This window comes from Giraffa tippelskirchi, chromosome 5, assembly GCF_054371585.1.
Source record: "Giraffa tippelskirchi isolate mGirTip1 chromosome 5, T2T-mGirTip1v1.2.pri, whole genome shotgun sequence".
Lineage (NCBI taxonomy): Eukaryota > Metazoa > Chordata > Mammalia > Artiodactyla > Giraffidae > Giraffa > Giraffa tippelskirchi.
In genome coordinates, this window is record NC_137279.1 from 65,600,720 (window position 1) to 65,618,017 (window position 17,298).

Below are 17,298 nucleotides of genomic sequence, written 5' to 3' on the forward strand. Positions count from 1 at the left end.
TTCTATCATTATGCAAGTTTTAAAACCCTTAGGAAGTGTTCTGTCCTCTAAAGTCTACAGTGCACTAGGTCTCAGTCCATTTGCCTGAGAAGCAAAGAGCTGAGACCTATTACATAATGATCCAAACCAGAAATCCTTAAAAACAAGAAACAAGTGACCTTTATATTCGATTTATTACATTTTCTAATTAAGACAAATATATATACACATGTATGTACATATATATGACTTTGTTCAAATATATATTTTAATAGACAGTGAAATGAGAACAAATGATAATACCATATGACCTTTTTAATCCTGTGATTCTTTCAAAACATTTTTATTAGAGGAAATGTCAGATTTTTTCACACGTTCATAATGTTTTAAATGGATAGCCTGTATATCACTACCTACCTTGTCAATTTTACTTCTAATTTGTATCTCTGTTAAATAGTTTTAATAAAGTTTATTTTATCTATTTAAAATAGGTAAAAGTCAGATTTTTAAGAAAAGTAACAAATAGATTCAATAAAATGCAAACAGAAAAAATACTAACAGAAAGAATAGTAAGCTTACTTACAAACACTGCAAAGTTCAGTGTTAACATGGAAAGTCTGTAAGGTTACAAGAGGAATTTAATTACAGATATGGAGAACATATGAACCTCTGGCACAAGTCACACAGGTAACAGATGCCAGATGCCCTGGAAAAGTAACCATGCATTCACCCATTCACTCATACTTCCACCCATCCATACCCTTAGCAAATATTTATTGAGGATTCTCTATGTTCCTTTTAAAGGAGCGGGAGGAGGAGGAAGAAAGAGGCGGGGGGAGGAGGAGAAATTGTCTAGTGAGGAATAGGGACAAGAAACCAGGCAATTATAATATGTTGCGGTAAGAAACGTATAACCAACAAGGACCTACTCTACAGCACAGGGAACTCTGCTCAATGTTGCGTGGCAGCCTGGATGGGAGGGGAGTTTGGGGGAGAACAGAGACATGTACATGAATAGCTGAGTCCCTTTGCTGTTTACCTGAAACTATCACAACACTGTCAATTGGCTATACCCCAATACAAAATAAAAAGTATAAAAAATAAAATTATAATCAATTATAGCTTCCCTGGGAGCTCAGATGGTAAAGAATCTGCCTGCAAAGAAGGAGACCTGGGTTCATCCCTGAGTAGGGAAGATACCCTTGAGAAGGGAATGGCAACTCACTCCAGTATTCTTGCCTGGAGAATTCCATGGACAGCAGAACCTTGCGGGCTACAGTCCATGAGATCACAAAGAGTGGGACACCACGGAATGACTAACACACGTGAATATGACTATAATATGTTATATATTATAATATAGTATGTTATAAAAATTTTTAATGATTTATTCATTAATATATATAGTCTAGGCTACCATGAAGTAGTCATATTGCTGTTTCTTTGCTATCAGTGCATGAATTATTATACCTGTAAATAAAATTTATTTAAAAAAAAAACAATTCATTGTGTTAAGCACATTAACAGGTGCTGTGAGCACATCTAGGAGAAGCACCTTATCCAGATTTGTTAGCAGAGGGAGGAAAAGTGTGCAAGTGGTGTGCAGGAGAGAAAGTTTATTCCAGTGATACCTGGAAAAGTGTGAATGACAGAGAAGACAGTCAGACAAAGAGTGGAGAGAATGGGAAAAGGTCCAAGTAGAGGGAACAGTGTGAGCAAATGGCTAAAGGAAAGAGAAAGCATGGCACATGGAAGGAACTGCAAAATATTCAGTAGATAAGGGCATTGAGAGCAAGGCAACAGTAATAAAAGATAAGCGAATAAATGAAAGGATTTCAGGGGCTAGAAGATCTTATATGACAATTTATGGAATTCAGAACTTAAGGACAATGAAAAGTCACTAGCAGTTTTAATCACAAAAGCAATAATGACCAGACAAGGGTTTTAGTAAAGTTATGCTGGCTGAAACTATATCACTCAACAAAGAGGATCAATTAGAAGATCAATAAGAAGTCATGCTTGGATCCATAAGAGAGAGGAAGAGAGAATTAGGAAAATGGAAATGGGAGTGAAGCTTGTAGCCTCAAGATACATTTAAGAAATAAAATTAATAGGCAGGAAAAACTTGATACAGGACTGAGAGAGGGTGGAACTCAAAGGCGACCACTCCATCCGCCCTCGTGCTTTGTCTGAGGCAATGAAGTGGATAATCTAACCATTCACTGAGATAGAGAACTAAGGCAAAGAAACAGGTTTAAGTGCCTAGATGGGAAACACTGTTTTTAACAAGTTCACTGGAAACAACTATGAGTCATCTAAGTGAATCAAGCTAATGGACAATTAGCTATAAGGGTCTGAGATAAGGAGAGAGATGAGCACAGAGATGCATCAGTACACAGACCACAGCTGAGTTTATCACAGTGTGAACATGAAGAGCAAAAACAGAAGACATTTAAGGAACTTCAGCGTCTGAGGAAAAAACAAGCAGATGCTATAAAGGAGGCTAAGAGAACCTCTTCCCAAACACAAAGTCCACTTGATATCCCTATAAAACACACAGACATTACTTTGCCAACAAAGGTCCATCTAGTCAAAGCTATGGCTTTTGCAGTAGTCATGTATAGATGTGAGAGTTGGGACTATAAAGAAAGCTGAGCGTCGAAGAATTGATGCTTTTGAACTGTGCTGTGGTGTTGGAGAAGACTCTTGAGAGTCCCTTGGACTGCAGGGAGGTCAAACCAGTCTATCCTAAAGGCAATCAGTCCTGCCTGTTTATTGGAAGGACTGATGCTGAAGCTGAAACTCCAATACTTTGGCCACCTGATGCAAAGAACTGACTCACTGGAAAAGACCCTGATGCTGGGAAAGATTGAAGGCAGGAGGAGAAGGGTACGACAGAGGATGAGGTGGTTGGATGGCATCACCGACTCAATGGACATGAGTTTGAGTAAACTCCGGGAGTTGGTGATGGACAGGGAGGCCTGGCGTGCTGCAGTCCATGGGGTCGCAAAGAGTTGGACATAACTGAGTCACTGAACTGAACTGATTAAAGTTCCCTGGCTTAGATCTGGGAGACCCATGAAGAAAGTTCTCCTGACCACCTTAAACTTGTATCTTTGCTAAGCTTTTAACACCTCATAGCTGCCACCACCTACCCTCTTCTCTACCCTCCCCAATGGACTCATAAACTTCCACACTTTCTTGAAGTTCATAAGCACTTTAATCTTCAAAATCAAAAGGCAGTCTGTTAAGAAAGTCTATTTATATATTATATAGCAAAACTTAAATATTTAACATTTAAAAGGAAGGGAGATACTCCTCCCCAGTGGTAGCTTCAGAAAGCAGAGACGGCTTCTTCCAGAAGCTCCTCTGGCTTGCTCCAGGTTTGCTCCAGTCATCCGCCAGTCCAAGGGATCGTGATGTTCCCCAAGGGGCAGACAGCCAGGATCTCACAGAGGTGGAAAGAGAAGATAAGGAACAAAATGTAAAGTTGACTGAAATTCTCCAGCTCCAACTTGCAGGCGACTGCTTCAGAACAGGAATTAGAAGCTTATCACCTTTCGGAAAGACAGCAGAGGAATGACTCAGAGCATTGGTCCTTGCACCCTGACATGCATGCTGTTCACGCTGATTTATTCTTTAAAAAAAACTCTACAATAGATTTTTAAAAGTGAGCACTATTAGGAAAAAACTGTCTGAGTCCTGCCAAAGATGAACTTTTCACACCAGCGTGAGCCCTACCAGATTCAGAATATGGCTTTTATTCACACGTTTCCTGTTCTTCAGAGAGGGTGATGGGGACCTGCAAATATGGAGAGGCTGCCCAGGAATCCTGCAGTTACTCAGCATGGGGTCCTGCTGAAGCAGCGTCCTGGACTCCCGAGCCGCTGTTATCTCCATCAGACACTGTGTGCTGCGAGGGGTCTCTCCTCACCTGGTCAGTAGAGTGCAGGGCTTTAGGAATGCCCGTTTAGCCATATCTGTATTGCTGTCCACTGCAGTAAGAGTTCATCTCTGCCAACTCATGTGTCCTAACTTCACAGTGACCTGTAAACCAAGCCATGCCAAGAGAAGAAATAGACCTCTACTCCACATCCCAACTCCAGAAGACCTATAGTCTCCCTCAGGATAATGACTTCAAGAGAAAAATGAGATGTGGACATCTCATAATCAGGGTGAGTTTTTTAAAATGCAAATTGGATAACTGCTCTCCAGTGGCTGTCTTGTGCTCTGCCATTACCATGGGAAGGAAAGACCAGGCTTTACCGCAGACGAGAGATTAGATGGGCAGAGCCAAGCGACGGAGCTGCGTAAACCTTTATCTGTTGCCCTCCTACCTGAGCTCAGGACTTGTGAGAAACACAGCCAAGACCTGCTGAGCCACCCAGTTTCACCGAGTCCAGACTGACTCATCTCCAGTCTACTCCAAGACACATGAGTGAATCAGCCCAGTCAGCTGAGATCCCCAGTGAACTCCCCACCATCTTGCAGACTCATTGACAAGAAGACAGACCTGTTAAGTGAGCCAGACAAACCTCGGGTGCCCCACTGCCTAAGGGTCAGCCTCTGTGAGGAAAAGCTGCAGCCAACATCCAAAGCTCCAGAGAGGATGATTCTGAACAGAAGCACCCTGAAGGGCTTCTGTATCATACACGTTTCACCACATGCAAGAAGAGTTTGAAAAAAATGTTTTGTTTGTTCATACTTGGATTGCATATTCTTGAGGGCTGAAAACTTTTTAAAATTCCAATGATTTACTTCTTATTTTTCAAAGGTGAGATTGGTAATGCTGAAGCCTTTGCAGGATCCTCCATAATCTGTTCCCTATCCTCCCCCACATACATTCGAGGCCATCCAGACACGGAGAGGCTCTGACAATAGGAAGGTTTCTGTGAACTGTATGGGTAAAATAAGACCTCCAGGACCACAAAATGAAAAACCAATCAAGAGGAAAAGGAGCATTAGCTTATAATTTATTGTATTTGTGCCCCTCCTTCACCTGCATTGTGGTCTACCCTACTTACCAAGCATGGGACCGGTTCATGAAGATGTTCGCTGGTGTTATTTGGTTGCCATCCGAGTCCTGGCAACCTGCATTGGTTCAGAATGGCTGAGGTGGTCCTTGGGGGTCTGCTCACGACCATGCTGCTCTGTGTGGCCCTGGTTCTGGACATGCTGTACCGGCCAGTGGCCACTCTCCTAAAGAACATTAAAACAGAGCCAGGGCCCATGGATTACTGTGGGAGATGTTGTTATTTACAGTCATAGTCAGATTTCTAATAATTAAAAGCCTTCTTTACACAAGACAGAGAGCTAACTGTTGAAGTTTCTGCCCTTTTGGAGGAAAGACACAAAAAATTTGGCAAGTTTAACCTAATTTAAAAATAATATACAGGATCTTAACCAACTTTAATAGAGGCCAGACTCAAGAAGAAACTACTAGCAACAGGAAAACTGGAAGCCATAAATAAAGACCCACTTCCTTGGGGGCTCAGATGGTAAAGAATCTGCCCGCAATGCGGGAGACCTGGATTCAATCCCAGGGTCAGCAAGATACACTGGAGAAGGGAATGGCAACCCACTCAGTATTCTTGCCTGCAGAATACTGGAGAATAAAGGGCTGGAAATCTTCAACTCCTTGCTTGGGATTAAAATATAGGCCTTTACAAAAGGACTTAGCAAAGAGAAATCTAAATGTTTGGAACAAGGTGACATTAAAAGAAATATTAAGTCTTTGAATGATTCATTGAAACCCAGCCAATTTAGGTAACTACGAGCAAACAGCCATTAAAGTACACCAGAAAAGCAAAGAACAACTTCAGACAGCACTAGAAAGATGCTTCAAATGAAAACTCCCATCTTTGGGGAAATATAAACTGATTTCACAAGAAGCTAAAGAACAGAGAGGAAAAGTGAGCCAATTTATTTATCAGCAAAAATAGTTTAAAAAAAAAACTCTACTGCATCTGTAACAAGTTCTAATTGATTATGAAAGTCAGATTATTACTCAAGATGAGAGATCAGTCTGCAGCTCATGAAGAGGGCAACTTGGATGTGGAGCCTTGAAACCAGATGCAGACACACATGGGAAAATAAAACTTCTAATAAGTGAACTCAAAGCAGTTTTGATGAAACTGACTCACTCTGCTTGGTAAAACACAGCTGATCTAGGCTTGGTGAAGCCAGGTGACTATGTTCACCTATGCTGGGTTTATTTTAAAATTCATTTAAAAACTCTTAAAGATTATGAAACCAAATGTACACTGCATTAACTGAAAGAAATAAAATAACTGAAGCACTGCAAGTCTGTTAAGTCTCCAAAGAAGAAAGCCTCACAATGATCAGGAAAGGAGGGCAGGTAGGGGGTGTATGGAGGCGGGGTGGAATGTACTTAGAAAGGAACAGGCAGAACCACTAGAGACAACTTAACATACTTCCTATACTGCACTGAGAACAAGAAACGAATTTTCACCAAACATCTAATGCAGGGAGAATTCACCCTGTGAAGACAGTGGAGAATTATTTCAAAATATCAATACATAGAAATGTTAGCATGCAGAAGAGCTAGACATTTTCAAAACATTTTTCAGGAAGAACTTAAAATATTTCTAAAAGTAACCTTACGTCCCTGATGTTCCCTATGGGGCATTTGTAAGAGTAAAAGGGGTTAGCAGGGCACCCAGTGGATGAACAGACTCCCCTCCCCCAGAAAGCAGCAGTATCCGGTAGTGACGGCCCAGGGGCCAGGGCCCAGCACCTGGTGGAGAGCAGATGCCGCCTCCCCGGGTCAGCACCACGGACAGAAGAACCCTCCACTGGCCACCCTCATCCTTAACACAGTGCATCCTCCGCAGAAGCAAGACAGAGCTTGCCCTGGTGTGCCTTCTCCTCTGGAGAAGGGAATGGCAATCCACTCCAGTATTCTTGCCTGGAGAATTCCATGGACAGAGAAGCCTGGTGGGCTACAGTTCATGGCATTGCAAAGAGTCGGACATGGCTGAGCGACTAACACACACATACACACACCTGATTGGAAGACCCGCCACCTTAGGGGCAGCAGAAGCAAATAATGGGTGCTAGGAAAGCAACAACAAAAAGCAAAAAAGAGTCACATGGAAGAAAGCAGTCCTGCTGTAAAGTTTTGCTGAACACCAGGCCTGTGCATTATTATCAACCAGACACTCAGGGCATTCCCCAAAATGTTTCTTTTTTTCAGTTCCTCACAAAGGAAAGCTTCTATAATTACTTCCACCTTGAAGATTTGAAGCCTAGGCACAAGGAGGCTAAGCAATTTGTCTGGGGTCCCAGCTAACATAATGCCAGAAACCGGGAACTAAAAGCAAGTATCCCAATTAAGGACAAACCCTCCATCTGTCCTGCTCTCCTAAGGATAATTTATGAAAATAAAGACAAAATTATTTTGTCTTTTCAAGCTAAGGATGTTACCTCAGCATTCAGGACTCAAATATTTATAACATGGCAGTTGGATCAGGCCCACGGGTATCTCCTTGAAAGTGCTATTCTTTTACCAATTAATTTGGTTAAGATTTTGGAATTTTTGTTTGTTTAAAAAAACGTGTTTGGGAGAGAAAATTCACAAAGTTTTAAGGTTTTTTGAAGTAGTCAATGAATCAAAGATCTTTGAAAATCATTGTCTGAAATGGAGTATACTCTCTTCACAGGAACAGTCAGTCAACTAGAAATACCAATGCAAATGGATTTCTCATTTATTAGATGAAAAGTAGCCTTTCTTCAAACTTTAAAAAAAATAAAGATAGATTCTCTGTGACTGATAGCATACAGAACTTTGAAATCTTGTATATTATGATGCCACTATCTCAGGATTTCAAAACAGTAATCAACAGACACTTGGCATTTTAATGATTTGACAAAATTCTGTGCATAGAAATTAAAATCCCAGGAGAACAAGTGTCAGCAAAGGAATTCTCTCCCCTGAGATTCTGTGCAGTCCTTGGTCACAGAACAGAGGAGCAACAGGCAGGTTCTGGAAACAATCCCCACACCAGACTTCACACTCAGTGTCCTTTAACTACAGGAACTTACCAGACGTATTTCAATACATTGATACATTTAGGATTTTTTATTTGGGAAGAAAAAAAATGTGATGCTCCTGTTGTTGGTTTCCAAAGAGAATCCAATGCTTTACTTGGTAAGGGAGAATTATTAAATCTAAGTAGGCCGTGCCTGCATTTGGAGTATGATAGACTTCATACTATGCGTGAATTCAAGGCAGAGCTATGGAAATGCTCTTGCTGGAATTATCAATGCAACAACTAAGTAAAATCATTAACTCCTCTATAATACATGTCAAGTATTTGGTTGAAACTCTGATTCATCTCTGACAAAAACACTGACTTTCTCTCTTTTCAGCTCCTGGGTATGCAAATTACATTCTAAGAAAGAGAGCAATTATGAGTTTTTTAAATGTCAGATCATATTAGGAATGAAGAGTAGAGTACAGAGTCCTGTGGGGTCATAAGTTCATTCATTGTGGGGTCATATGTTCAGTCTGTTTAAAGAATATTCCACCAATTAAAGTTAAATAATACCAAAGGGGGGGGGGGAGGACAAAGATAGACAAAAATGTCAAGACAGGTGTCACACTTCCTCAAATACCTCAACAATTACGATACTAAAAGTTTCCAATTACTCATCACACCCTTTGCCACATGGCGCTTAATTTCCTAATTTTTCCCCTTTTTTTAAACTTCTCACCAATTTAAAAATTCATGACATATGCAACAGGTTTGCAACTTTTACAAATTTAGAAACTAAGGTATCTTACTGACCAAAAAAGTAAAGCACAGGGTAATACAGATAATGATTCTCTAATGTCTTTTAAAGTATATATCTTGCTTCCTAAATTTCTAAAGCTTAAGTATGAAAGTTATCATGTATAAATACTTTTAGATAATAATGATAGTTTTTATTAATAATGGCATACAGTCAGAAGAGAAGAGAGTGTATGGCAGGGGACACTTTTGCTTTTCGTTATTCTCCCTTTCTTGTTACTAGAAACTTGTATTTTTTTGTTTGCCTTCCTCTGTAACTTAAATTTTAGCTACAAAAAGTTCCATTACCACCCTGCAAGCTTCCACCACCAATGTGCTCAGCAGACAGCCTCTCCAGTAGAGGGCATGGTAGAGCTGACAGAAAATGTATGTCCAGCCCATTAAGGCCCTCTCAGGCTGCGGTTCTGCTGTGCAGTTATTTACATCCTATTGCAGTGTTTCTTCTTCCACCACAGAATTGAAAATATGTGTCATCTCAATATTAAGCAATTCCATTTACCTAAAAGCCAGTTGCAACCAAAAAAACAAAGGGAAGTCATTAAAGACTGTAACTTTCATTTTAAATGTACTGGTCTGCCTACCTTAATACCAGCTGTCAATTGGAAATGGTTTGCAAAAAAAGCAAATAGTTACATTAAACACTTATAAGAAACATCTAGAATGGTCTGTATTTCAAGCAGTCACTTACATGGATACATATACATTTATGGTCCTGAACTTTTCTGACAAGGATCCCTGAAAAGTTCAAATACCAGTTTACTTATTTTTTTATTTGGTTTTTTACCTGGAGAACATTAAGTATCTATCAAGAATCCGGTATTCTACAAAGCTGTGACATTATCTTGAATTTTAATAGTGCTTAACATTTATAACTTAACTCTGAATTAATCTTTTAATGATTTTTCTACCTGGAATAACTGTGCTTCAGATGTTTCCTTTTCCCCACATAGGCAAATTAATAAAGACAAACTTTTGTATAGTACTTTAAAATTTACAAAGGCCTTTCATTAAAGAGTCACATAATATCCAATGAAGTTGACAAGAAAGACACATTACTCTTATTAGAGATGAGACTAGCGCTTAGGAGGTAGGACGGGACTGTCCCAATAGTTACTTAGTACTTACTGGTGAAGCCAAGACTCTAACTAGGTATCCTGACACAAGCCTGGCTCTCCTTGCTGCCTCTTTGTCAGAACTCCTGTTTTTTCCACTGAGTGAATTCTACCATCCAAAATTCTAAGTGAAAATATATTGAGGTTTATACTAGAAAGAAATGCAAATGTTTACATATTACACATAAATTTAACAAATAAGTACTTGATCATCAGAAAGTGAAAATAGCTGTAGGAAATATCATGCAAAGTTCTTTTAGAGATGAGCATATGCTTGAGAAAAATTATATTCTTACATTTCACAAACCTGCTTTCAAATATTTATTACTGAAATCTAAATGATTTTTCCCTTCCGTAACTGAGTACATGGCTGTTCTCTTTAGTAATAACTGTAGGTTTTACTCCCCAAGTCAAACTTGGAGCTCCAACTACTGGCAGCTCATCATAAGAATATGGTAAATTAGTTCCAATTTTCTTTTAACAGCTCTAATACAAAGTAGAGAACATACTTGCAGCCTGTATTGAAAAAGCAGAGACATCACTTTGCTGACAAAGGTCCCTATAGTCAAAGCTATGGTTTTTCCAATAGTCATGTATGAATGTGCGAGTTCGACCATAAAGAAGGCTGAGCATCGAAGAATTGCTGCTTTCAAATTGTGGCACTGGAGAAGACTCTCGAGTCTCCCAGCAAAGCGATCAAACCAGTCAATCCTTAAGGAAATGAACCCTCAATATTCATTGGAAGGAGTGATGCTGAAGCTGAAGCTCCAATACTTTGGCCACCTGATGTGAGGAGCAGACTGACTGGGAAAGACTCTGATGCTGGGAAAGATTGAGGGCAGGAGGAGAAGAGGGGGACAGAGAATGAGATGATTAGATGGCCTCACCCACTCAATGGACATGAGTTTGAGCAAACACCGGGAGATAAAGGAGAACAGGGAAGCCTAGCAAGTTGCAGCCCATGGGACTGCAGTCAGAAATGACTTAGGGACTGAGCAACAAAAACCTTGCTGTTAATCTGCCTACTTAGATGCTTCAGGGAAAACCACCTGAATATTCCACTGTACAATTCTAATACTGGTATCTGAAATCAAGTCATTTTGGAGTGGCGGTTATCTACTTACCCTTACCAATCAAACCACTTAAATTCTGCTAGCTACAGCAAGATGATTTCTGAAGAATCAAGACATTAAGCTTATTCAAAGAAGCTGTGAAAGCCTCCCTCCCTCCACCCCCCCCCCTCTCTTTTTTGCCAGTTAAAGTGTTCTGGCAAATTCTAAGACAACTAAGAATGACTCAGGAGGAAATCCTGCATGCTTGCTCTTTTTTACACTAAAATGATTCCGGTGCACGATAGCTGCGAGCTCTTGGTGTTTCCCTGTTAAGAAGAGCTGTGATTTCTTTTTCTGTTCTGGAAGGAGAGGCGGCCAAGGACTCCTGAGAAATAAGTCTGCAACCCCACGGACCGACCCAGCCCCACGAGCCTGCTGGTAATCAAAACCGCACACCCAGTTAAAGCACGTTCTCCTCTTCCTTCCCTGACCAAAGTGCATTCCCCAACAGGGCTCAAAGATGCTCGGGCACGCTGCAGAGCAGATCACACCACTGCCCCTGGACTGTCATCGTTCCTCCCATTCTGTTTCTTTTCCCAAATCAACAGGCGTCTCAAACAAGAACAGGTGAGGGTCAGTTCCCAGATCAAGAAAGGAGGCACGGAGCGAGGACTTGCGCTCCAAAAACACATCCCCTTTTAAACCTAATTCAAAACAAGGTTACTGCATTCGGCTTCCCAATAAGCAACCTTTACCTGCTGGGAATCACGGCTCCCTTTGGGGTCAGGAGCTCTGCAGCGCGGGGGAAGGAATGAGACAAGGAAGAGGCGGGGAGCGAGCGCCCCCGCCGCGCCTGCAGCCAACCTGGCTCCCTGCCCGCTACAGCCCTGCGACCCCACGGCCGGCCGCCACGACTGGGCAAAGGTCGCCTGCGACCGTTCAAAAGGGAATTTTCTCTGACCCCATACCAGGGCGGGCAACCGGCCCGACTGCGCACGACGCCCAGGCAGCGGACGTCAGCGGAGCCCCGGCTTCCAGACCCTTCGGCGGCGCCCGTGGCTGCGCGGCCCGGCCGCCGTCGGCCAATCGGGACCCGCCGGGGGCGGGACCGTCGCCGTGAGATCCCGCCTCCGCGCCGCCGCCTGTTATAAACACGGGTGCAGGCGCCCGGCTCGCAGAGAGCGGCGTTCGCAGCTGGAGGGAGATAATGCAAAGTGTTATGTTCCTGGCTGTCCAGCACGACTGCGGACCCATGGACAAAAGCAGTGGCACCGGCCCCAAGAACGAGGAGAAGCGAGAGAAGATGAAGCGAACCCTGTGAGTGCGGCTTTCTTCCTCCCTGACTGGCCGTCCCTACGGACCCAGCTGTCCCGGGCGGCTGCAAAAGCGGTACACTCGCGCTGCTCTTCGGCATGGGAACTGGGTAGCCTGCATCTCTGCAGGGAAAAAAAAAAGTGTATGTGTGTGTATAAGAGGTTAATTTGCTAAGTTACGTTTAAATCTGTGTGATGTAGGTATTTATCGAAGGACTCAGGTAGTTTAGAAACTGCAGAAAATTCTTGATGCAGGGGCGGAGATAGATGCGGGTTGGCTTTTTGTCTCTCTGCATCGAAAACGACTTCGGAGAATCCTGCGGCCGGAGCGCGTCCCGGCATTCCTGAGATGCACTGTAAATTCTGATCTGCTTACACAACTGCTGGGATGGAGATATCTTTGCTGATTCTAGATACACTTTTAATTTTTTTAAAAGATTGAACAGCAAGTCTCACCCACTCGAAAGTGTGGAACAAATAATTGTTCTGCATCACCTTAAAATGAGTGTTGCAGTTGGGGGAGGGGGCGGTCAGTCTCGCGCACACACCTCATTGTGCACAGCTTCTCGGGTGGTCCGGAGCCTCCTGCTCTGACAGTAGAAGGGAAACGAGCATGGGCTGGCTCAGGGCAGGTCCACTGTGGGCTTCCTCAAGTGTGAAATGTCTCAGAATTGTAATTAACCGTTGCAGAAAAACTGGCTGCCTTTTGTGGGCCAGAAATAGCATCTGCCTTTGAACTATGCAAACTAAATTCATTAAAATACCCTATAATTGTAGGTCGTCCTGTCCTTACTTATAAAACTAATAATTATGCTCAGATGAGTGGATGAAACTAGTGTGTTGAGTACTTAGATGCTGGATTAAAGGAGTAACACTGAATGGAGGAGTTGTTTTGTCTTATTTGGCTTGTCTGTAGCTACTGAGGGCGACTTTATTTGGTAAAAATGTCTTCAGCTGCAGTGGCAATTTCAAGTGTTGCCACTAAGTGAGTATCTTTTTTCTTTTGTAGATTAAAAGATTGGAAGAGCCGTTTGAGCTACTTCTTGCAAAATTCCTCCTCTCCTGGGAAGCCCAAAACTGGCAAGAAAAGCAAACAGCAAACCTTCATCAAGTGAGTTGAAAATCTTATACTTGCCAATATGCACAGCTCACTGCTGAGCTGAAGAGGGAACCTTTGGCTAGCAGGAGCTGATGTTCAGACCTTCTCTTGCAGGCCTTCTCCTGAGGAAGCTCAGCTGTGGTCAGAAGCATTTGATGAGCTGCTAGCCAGTAAATGTAAGTTAACCTCTTGAATTTGATCCATTTCAAGTATCAGGCGAGTATGGAAAGGTTGTGTCCACACAGCAAGAGCAGCTCCCCCAAGGAGAGTTTGACTTTACAATCCCTGTAACATGGGGCCTATTTTTCTCCTTTATTTCCCAGTGATTAACCAGGGAAATGCGTGGCTTTTTCACTATAGGTGGGGAGTGGAGGGAAATAGCCCCAGATTGTAATGGCAGTTGCTGTCTGTTAAGGTTGAGTCAGCTTTTCCATTGCAAACAATGTTTTCAAGAGGCTTCATTCCCAAAGAACTTATGCCTCCCCTATAAGTTGTGTTAACAGCAAAGCTAAGTGTTTATATTTTTGTAGTAGTGTGCCAACTTACGCATTTTGCTGACTGGCATCTTAGTCTTTAAAGAGCTAAATTTTGAGGATTACAGGTTTGAATGAAATCAAGAAAATTGCTGCCATCTGGCAATAATAAAAGATGGGGCCAGGGGAGTGGGAGTTCTAGGAAAAAACGTAAGGGATTATTTGGACACTCAGTGTAATTTCTGCATGCTTGCTTTCTTCCCTCCCCCAGATGGTCTTGCTGCATTCAGGGCTTTTTTAAAATCTGAATTCTGTGAAGAAAATATTGAATTCTGGCTGGCCTGTGAAGACTTCAAAAAAACCAAGTCACCCCAAAAGCTGTCCTCAAAAGCGAAGAAAATATATACTGACTTCATAGAAAAAGAAGCTCCAAAAGAGGTAAAGGGGGAAGAAAGTTCCTTGTTTCAGCATATTTTGAACATCCTCAGCACAAAAGTGAAAAGATATAAGGAGACCTCAAATTAAAGGGGGGCTGGGTGAGTAGGCTGTTTTTCCCCTACTTCTGGCTCTCGGTGAGGTTAATTACATTTCTTCACTGACTTAGCTGGTGACACTGGCCACACATTATAGTTTGGGGTTTTTTTGTTTTCAAATATTACATAGATTTCAATTTCTAACTCTGAATATGGAATAAAACTTTGTTGTTTTTATTTCAGATCAACATAGACTTTCAAACCAAAACTCTGATTGCCCAAAACATACAGGAGGCTACCAGTGGCTGCTTCACAACTGCCCAGAAAAGGGTGTACAGCTTGATGGAGAACAACTCTTATCCGCGTTTCTTGGAGTCAGAATTCTACCAGGACTTGTGTAAAAAGCCACAGATCACCACAGAAACCCATGCTACATGAGATGAAAACAGGAGCCCAGAAACAGAGGACATTTCATTTTTTTCCTAAGGGGAAAGGCTGTCACCTGCCGAAAAGACTGACCTTGAATTCTGCCTGGGTGTTCAGGAAACACCACTCAGAACTATTGATTCAGAGCTGGGTAGTGAATCAGGAAGCTGGTCACCACGTAGGAGAAGCTGGTACTGGAACAGCTTCCGTAACTGATGGAGCACAGAGAGAGAGTTTGGTCTAAATGTGGTGTGTCTCACGCTGGAAAAGCAGGAGCTTGAGACTGAAAGATAACGATGTAACACTATTGGTCCAGAAGCATTTACAATCAATAGGTCTGGGATTATGTGGCCTTAGCTAGCTGGCTGTACATCTTTCCCTAAATCAGTCCTTGTTACCACATAGTGGTTTAGATGTAGCTTTTTTAGTTCTAGGTAATATATGTTTACTGTGTGCAAAGGTATTGAGGTTCCTATGACGACAGATCATCAGTACTGTTGTCTCAACTGTCAATTGGTGTCTGTACTAGAATGAGTGCTTTTGTGTAGAAAATGACAGTGTCCATTATGAGTGCCAAAAACTGTCCTGATGGCAGCTAAACTTTGAAGTGGTCTTTGAATACTTTTAATAAATTTATTTTGATAAATGTTATTGAATATTTGGTCCAGATGTGTGTTGGGATGTTTTTTCGTAATTAAATTTGGCAGAAACAAGTATCTCCTCTAGGAGAGAAGAGATATCAGTTGATGGGCCTGTTGAGTAACAATTGGCCATCCTTAGAATTGAGAAATCACAGCTGCTGGGAAGATGCTGCTCCCATCTCAAATGCTTTGGTAGGTCACAGGAGGTCAGACCCTGGGATCAACCTTCTAATATAGTCTTATAAAATTCAAGCTTGTTGAAAATATAAGAACATTGCTTTAAAGCCCTTTATGAGTATAGAACAGCTAAACATGAGAAGTAAATTGATGTAACAGACAAAGCACCAAAATTATTCACATAACTAAGCCACTCAAATGAAGATGCCAAATAAAGACGAAAGTTGTACAGTCGCTCGGTGTTGTCTGACTCTTTGCAACCCCATGGACTGCAGCACGCCAGGCTTCCCTGTCCTTCACCATCTCCCAGAGCTTGCTCAAACTCATGTTCATCAAGTTGATGATGCTATCCAACCAAAGATGAAAGGAGGCCTGCCTTTTTATTTCCCATGGTTCCAAGTTCTCCCCACAGGGTCTGTACATGAGCTTCCAAGATCCATTCCTGAAACTGTTGAGTTCCATGATGAATCAGTACAAAGTCAGAATTTCCCTGATTCACCTGCCTTCATTTGGCCAGTAAAGAATCTGGCTAGGTTATTGCAGCTAATAATGAAGGCAGGGAATAATGCTTTTGTGGCTAGGACTTCCATCTAGAAGTATGGTCTTTCTTTCTGTGGTTGAGAGGCCATGAGTCATTTTTTCAAAATAAGATTGACTATTTAGGAAGGAGTACTGTTCTCTGGCAGGCTGCCTTTTCAACCTTGATGATGGTCTTCGTTTTGAAAAGGAGGGTGAACCCTCATCTTGGAAAAACTGAGCCCATGTACTGACTTCTCACACCTCTGTGACCTTAGGAGTCTCCATCTGTACTGGCTCCTCAAGTCACACCTTCCTGTCTGTCCCACTGGTTCCTGTGAGGTAGTAAGAGGCTTCAGAAAGTATAAAGCACTTTTTAGAAATACATTTATTCTGATTTGCCAGAAGAAAAATTGACCTCCCATAGTTCATTGTTTTTATTTTGCTTGCATTGATCTTCACCGTCACCAGACTTAGCAGAAGCAATAGGTACTACATCCGTGAGAGCCTTGAACTAGTCCACTCCTGTGTCATCAGCAACCAGACACATAACAGGTGCTCCATAAATAGTGCTAGAATAAAAATTCTGAGGCTCACTGAAAGAGATATTTCTTTGGAGAATAAATATGTCAGGTCTGCACAAGCCCTAATTTGGAAACGTTTTGGCCAGTGGAGAAACCCAGGAGTTACACCGTGTATCCAGTTTGTCACCAAGTGCTATTTTACTCCAAGTCTCTCTCCAGCCTGCTTTCTCTTGCCACCCTGATTCCAGAAACCACCATCTGCTCAGGCAACTGCACTCGTCTCAAGTCATCTGCCCTCACCCACTTTTTCCCCTCCAGTGTGTTCCCTGCTTTGAACTCTAGGGATCCTCTCAACACAGAAACCTGATCTTATTTCCTGTTGCTTATAAACCCTTGACAGTTTCCCAAACGATCAGGACAAAGGCATCCCTAACATGGTCTAACACCTGCGTGGGCTTGACCCCTTCTTCCACTCCATCCTGTCCACCACGAGTCCCCCAGCTCTCTCTGCAAGCCTCACCAACCTACTTCCACTCCCCCATGGTTGCCAGGCCCACTGCTCCCACAGTGGAGCAGTGGATGCCTTTGTCCATCATAGGCCCGCTGCATGGAATGTAATTTTAGCTCTTCCTCATCATTTACAGATCAGTGCAATTGTCACTTCTTCAGGGAAGCCTTCCCTGACCTCCTTACCTGGATC

General features: G+C 42.3%; 1 protein-coding gene and 1 long non-coding RNA gene across 6 annotated transcripts in view; one reads left to right on the forward strand and one right to left on the reverse strand.

Annotated features, from left to right (window-relative positions):
• LOC145506221 (uncharacterized) overlaps positions 1-17,298 on the reverse strand; it is a 527,653-nt gene that overhangs the window by 396,672 nt on the left and 113,683 nt on the right. For 2 of the 5 annotated variants that reach the window (XR_014053635.1, XR_014053638.1), the window contains exons 1-2: positions 11,712-12,004; positions 5,004-5,178 (exon numbers count right to left, since the gene is read on the reverse strand). This is a non-coding gene — a long non-coding RNA (uncharacterized LOC145506221). Of the gene's footprint in view, positions 1-562; positions 597-1,102; positions 1,213-5,003; positions 5,179-11,711; positions 12,012-17,298 lie in introns of those variants that run through there. The other 3 variants (XR_014053637.1, XR_014053636.1, XR_014053639.1) reach the window with 3 other exon arrangements.
• On the forward strand, positions 12,131-15,792 carry RGS2 (regulator of G protein signaling 2). The gene is made up of 5 exons (XM_081490280.1): positions 12,131-12,273; positions 13,279-13,380; positions 13,483-13,544; positions 14,113-14,279; positions 14,558-15,792. Exons 1-5 carry the CDS (start codon positions 12,164-12,166, stop codon positions 14,750-14,752), a joined length of 636 nt encoding a protein of 211 aa, XP_081346406.1. The 5' UTR covers positions 12,131-12,163; the 3' UTR covers positions 14,753-15,792.